The sequence below is a fragment of the Rosa rugosa genome, chromosome 5 (assembly GCF_958449725.1).
Source record: "Rosa rugosa chromosome 5, drRosRugo1.1, whole genome shotgun sequence".
Classification (NCBI taxonomy): domain Eukaryota; kingdom Viridiplantae; phylum Streptophyta; class Magnoliopsida; order Rosales; family Rosaceae; genus Rosa; species Rosa rugosa.
In genome coordinates, this window is record NC_084824.1 from 8,029,276 (window position 1) to 8,034,480 (window position 5,205).

The 5,205-nt window shown below is 41.6% G+C and overlaps 2 protein-coding genes across 2 annotated transcripts in view; one reads left to right on the top strand and one right to left on the bottom strand.

Moving 5' to 3' along the window:
- Nucleotides 1-1,864: 1,864 nt before the first annotated feature.
- On the top strand, nucleotides 1,865-3,969 carry LOC133708552 (endonuclease 2). Its single transcript, XM_062134026.1, has 9 exons — nucleotides 1,865-2,279; nucleotides 2,391-2,565; nucleotides 2,646-2,753; nucleotides 2,830-2,885; nucleotides 2,995-3,078; nucleotides 3,191-3,283; nucleotides 3,371-3,438; nucleotides 3,541-3,614; nucleotides 3,712-3,969. Exons 1-9 carry the CDS (start codon nucleotides 2,160-2,162, stop codon nucleotides 3,804-3,806), a joined length of 873 nt encoding a protein of 290 aa, XP_061990010.1. The 5' UTR covers nucleotides 1,865-2,159; the 3' UTR covers nucleotides 3,807-3,969.
- The window catches only part of LOC133708555 (universal stress protein A-like protein), a 1,458-nt gene continuing 147 nt past the window's right edge, over nucleotides 3,895-5,205 (bottom strand). Inside the window, exons 1-4 of the mRNA XM_062134032.1 lie at nucleotides 5,054-5,205; nucleotides 4,872-4,963; nucleotides 4,376-4,494; nucleotides 3,895-4,277 (exon numbers count right to left, since the gene is read on the bottom strand). The exon at nucleotides 5,054-5,205 is cut by the window's right edge and continues 147 nt beyond it. Of these exons, the coding sequence (XP_061990016.1) occupies nucleotides 4,193-4,277; nucleotides 4,376-4,494; nucleotides 4,872-4,963; nucleotides 5,054-5,205 (448 nt within the window). The 3' untranslated portion in view covers nucleotides 3,895-4,192. The remainder of the gene's footprint in view (nucleotides 4,278-4,375; nucleotides 4,495-4,871; nucleotides 4,964-5,053) is intronic.

The window sequence follows — 5,205 nt, forward strand, 5'->3', positions numbered from 1 at the left end:
TTACCTTTTTGATACCTTGTAACTCCCTATTTAAAGGGCTCCTATTATCAATAAGGGTCCTTGACCCAAAGCACCAAAATAAGCAAAAGTTACCCCACTTACCCCAGCAACAGATTTTTGTTCTCAGATACACAATTTAAGCTCAAATCACCATTTTACCCTCAAACTAATTAAAAAATTACCCACTGCCATTCTGTCTCATCTCTCTCTCTGGACGCCGATACTCTTTTTCTCTCTCTCAGTCTCCGATCTGCGTTCTCTCTCTCTCTCTCTCTCTCTCTCTCTCTCTCTCTCTCTCTCTCTCTCTCTCTCTCTCTCTCTCTCTCTCTCTCTCTCTCTCTCTCTCTCTCTCTTCCCCGGCCCTCCCCGGCCTGCAAAGCCCCGATGCCAACTCCACCTACTACCACCTGCAAAGCTCCGACTCAGCCTCTGTCCCTCACGCTCTCACACCGGATCGAAGAAATCTCATCGGGTTTCAGGTATGGATCGTCGGCGCAAGAGATGAGCTGGTGCTATGGAGCTCCGGCGGTCAAAGCCTCGATCGTCGGCGCCGGTTCTAGGTCTGGGTCAAAGCAGACTCTGTCGCCGGCACCTCTCTCTCTCTCTCTGGCACGAAGCCGTCACCGGTTGCTTGGACCTCGCCTTCGACTCGTCCTGGCAGCAGGAAGCGGAGACCGGTCATCCCTCTTCGATCTGCACTTTCTCTCTCATCCCTCTTCGAGGTGGCGGCCGGGCTGCTGGTAGACGGGAAATTGGTGGAGGATAACAAGGATTTGGTGCCCAGAGCTTTTCTCTGGGTGCCCAAACTATTTTTTTTTTTATAGATAAAATGGGGCAGAAGACCAAAATGAAAGAAAAATGAAAAAAAAAAAGGTTCTATTGGGGCAATAGACGTTTTGAATTGATGTAATCTCCTTGTTTTTTTCCTATAATCAAAGTTTTATTTGTCTAAATTTAAAGATATTAGTTCTCATTCTAGCAACTGAAAGTCTTATTGGGGGATAGTAGACGTCTATTGGGGGGCAATACATGGCTGATAGACGTCTATTGGGGGGCAATACATGGCTGATAGTCGTCTATTGGGAGGGCAATACATGGTTAATAGACGTCTATTGGGAGGCAATACATGGTTGATAGACGTCTATTGCCCCTTTATTGGGGGGCAATAGACGTCTATTGGGGGGCAATACATGGCTGATAGTCGTCTATTGGGGGGCAATACATGGCTGATAGTCGTCTATTGGGAGGCAATAGACGTCTATTAGGGGGTAATAGACGTCTATTGGGGGCAAAAAAACTTTCCGGTGGGTGGTAGCCGGTGATCGGAATCCGGCGGCCGGTGACCGGATTCCGGCGAAGTTGGCCGGATTCCGGCGGCCGGTGACCGGAATCCGGCTGCCGGTGATCGGACTCCGGCGAAGTCCCCTATGGTTTCTCTCTTCCATTCTCTCTCTCTCTCTCTCTAAGTAACAAAGGTGAGGGTAAAATGGTATTAAAAAAATAATAAAAACAAAAAAAAAATCTTAATGGGGTATTAGGGAAGACCTCCTTAGAGTGTTTTGGGTAAGAGGGAATTAAAAAAACTTAGTGGGGTAAGTGGGAAAAAAATCTCTAAAAATGGTGTAAATGGACAAAAACCCTATCAATAATAAACACAATTCCATTCTCCTATAACACTGCCAGTATTTAGATGTGAATTATGAAACTGAACGAGCCAGGAAATTCAATATGATTGAGTTTCCATGTCTAGCCGGGAAACTGTCCATTATATCCTCAGGTACATTCTGTAGTTGCGTACCGTTACATTCCCACCACCGTTTCACGTTTCAAATCCTTTTCTTTTTTTAAAAAGTTTGCCTTCCTTTCCAATCACGCAGCCATGAATACCTATAGAAACCAAGATCTCCTTCTTAAATGACCAAAGATACTCGCTTGATATTAACCTTCATTCACATCCTGTTGTTGTGAACCAGGTGAGGTGTGAACATGACAGCCAAGGTTCCATCTGCGAAATCGGATATTCAATCATCCTAGCTAGCCAAAAATATAAGGCCAAGAATTCAATACCAGATTTCCTTCCCGAATTGAGTTCTCATACTAACTATAAAACCAGAGAAACCAACCCCATCACATCTTCATTCAGTGGAGAAATTAACCTCATGGAAAGTGGCAGCCTGGTCCGGATAGTTCCTTTGTGTTCACTGCTTCTTCTTCTTCTTTTTCCTGTGATTCATGGTTGGGGTATCGAGGGTCACACGACGGTGTGTAGAATTGCTCAGGTACTTAATTGCCCTTTCCTAATCCTATCATTTCATCCTTTCTTCTCTTCTGTGTGACTGCAGCGAGCCAATTCAATTATAAATTTGTTGGTGTTACTTCCATATATACAGTCTAGGTTGAGCGATGCGGCAGCAGATGCAGTGAAGCAATTGCTTCCCAAGTATGCAGAAAATGACTTGGGGACTGTGTGCATATGGGCCGATCGTGTCAAGTTTCGGTATCACTGGTCATCTGCCCTTCACTACATTGACACTCCTGACAACCTTTGCACTTATCAGTACAATAGTAAGCCCATCCTTCATGAACATTAATGGACAGATTCACATTTCTAAGTTTCTAAGTTGTACTAATATGAATTTCTTCAGGGGACTGCAAGGACGAAAATGGAGACAAGGGGCGTTGTGTTGCAGGGGCCATAAACAATTACACCACTCAGCTTCTCACTTACAGCTCCGGTTCTTCCAAGTCGGAATGTAAATTCTTTTACTCTATGATTTGATGATCATTTTTATGTACTACTACTATAACATGCTGCTCTAATATCATCAGATAACCTCACTGAAGCACTGTTATTCCTTTCTCATTTTTTCGGAGACATCCATCAGGTTCTATTGTGCAAGCTCTATAACCAATTTAACCATATATATGTACATGATTTGATTTCAATGTCAATCCTATATATGACCAAACAACCTATTTATTACCTTCATTCAGCCTCTACATGTGGGTTTCACTTCAGACAGGGGGGCCAATACCATCGAAGTTCACTGGTACACCAGGAAGCAAAATCTTCACCATGTGAGTCTGTCTTGTTACCAACTTCAATTCCCTTTTTTGTGCTTCAACCTTAATTTCCACTACAAGATACTTAAAGTTACAAGTCGAGTTTTGAAATGTGCAATGCATTCAGATATGGGATAGCAACATAATCGAAACAGCAGAAGAGAGGTTCTACGAGAATAATCTGGATGAGCTGGTTGATGCGATTAAACAGAACATTACGGTACTATCTTAGCCTTTGGGAATGTTCTTTGGAGGTTCATCCATCTCAACATTTCATTCTTTTTGTTTTAATACTTTTTTGCAACAGACTGAATGGGCAGATGAAGTTAAGGCTTGGGAGACCTGCAGTTTGAACAAGACAGCATGCCCAGATGTGTATGTATCACAATTCATAAGCACACTATGAAAGCTATTAGCCGTAAGAAAATATAAACAAACTTCATTACTTTATGTTCATTTCTCTCTTGGGATTTGCAGATATGCATCTGAAGGTATCAAAGCAGCTTGTGATTGGGCTTACAAGGGTGTAGATGAAGGCTCAGTCTTACAAGGTACTTCAGCAGAAATTTTTGAGTTCATCTATCAATTAGCGCAACAGAATTCTTTTGTTCCTTGAGAAGTGTTAGAAGAACTTATCTTGAATTGCAGATCCATACTTCCTCTCCCGTTTACCTATCGTCAATAGGCGGTTGGCTCAAGGTGGAGTCCGGTTAGCAGCCACTCTCAACCGGATCTTCGGTTGACATTTCCTTCAATTTCTAGGAGAATATCGCCAAATTTAAAATTATTGAAGTATATTATGTATTGATCTTAAAACTATGGAGCAACTGATTAGAATATCACTCTTTTCAAATTCTAGTAATCTCTTTAATCCAAAGATGTGTACACAGTATAAATCTGATACAAGATGGGTTTCTGCCAGCACTATTGCACGATTCATACTAACAAACACAAGACTCATAGGATTTCACCAGTACTACTCTGTCAAAAGAAAACACAAAGTTTCATTACATTGCCATCATTCACTTGATATAATTAGAAGCTAGAATTCAAGTCAAACACATTTGATATCACACGACATTCTTCTGCTGCAATTATTTACATGCTGGATTCTGGAATCTGAATCACATCAAACAACCTGTGGTTTCTTCACAACAAGAACAGGGCACTTGGCATTCTGAACACAGTAGTTGCTAACACTCCCAAGGATAGCCCTGATTCGGCACAATAAAATCATCAGACCCTAAACAACACGAACATGGGACCACTATACAAGCACTAACACAAATCAAAGTGAAATGAAACTAATTACCTTTTGATTTTTCCGAGTCCACGCTCACCTAGAACAAGCAAATTGACATTGTATTTTAGAACTGCGGCACATATGGCTGTTTTAGCATCCCCAATCTCTGTAACTGTCTTCGCAGTCACCTGTCGAAAATATTGAAAATGATGAACTTTGAACTTAATTTTGGACATAGTTATGCTCCTAAACTTGTTATCCATTTGGAACCATCCATCCCCAAGTATTTATAAACTTTAAGCAATAACCCTTAACAATATTATTGAAGAACTGCTTAGTGATATTATATTGGTAAAAGCCCAAGACAAGTATATAGTATATACTATATCCTGATTCAAAAGGCCTAAAACAAAACAACTATTAGTTATACGAAAGATGAAGGATATACTAAAAATCGACTTTACGAATCACGGTACCTATCTGCCTACAAGTACAATATTCCAGAAAACATAAAAAACTAAAACAAAATAACATTCTGCCATTAAGGAATCAATTAAGAGCTTACCCCATGACTAGCACATATGTCTTTAGCTCTCTCCAACAGAGCCACTGTAAGCTTCCTATGATTTTCCTGCATATTGTTGGCAAACTCTGGAGCTGCAGTAACAACACACAAATTGTGAGAAACAAAATTTCCCTACACTCCTCTGCATATCGCTTAACCTGAACAAGTTTGAACAACTTAACTGGGAGGGCAATACATGCGAGCAGCCCCGAGAGGCGCCGCGAATGTGATGCTGGTGGCCGGAGGAGGCTGCGCCATGAAGATGAGCAGCGGTGACTTGGTAGTTATGGACTCTTTGAGGTTGTCAATAACCCACATAAGGGCATAGTGACTG

Excerpts from the sequence above, each read along its gene's own strand:
- LOC133708552 (XM_062134026.1), top strand. The coding sequence starts at position 2,160 with ATGGAAAGTGGCAGCCTGGTCCGGATAGTTCCTTTGTGTTCACTGCTT. Across the intron at positions 2,280-2,390 it reads CGGTGTGTAGAATTGCTCAG|TCTAGGTTGAGCGATGCGGC; the intron begins GTACTTAATTGC and ends CCATATATACAG. Across the intron at positions 2,886-2,994 it reads TTTTCGGAGACATCCATCAG|CCTCTACATGTGGGTTTCAC; the intron begins GTTCTATTGTGC and ends ACCTTCATTCAG.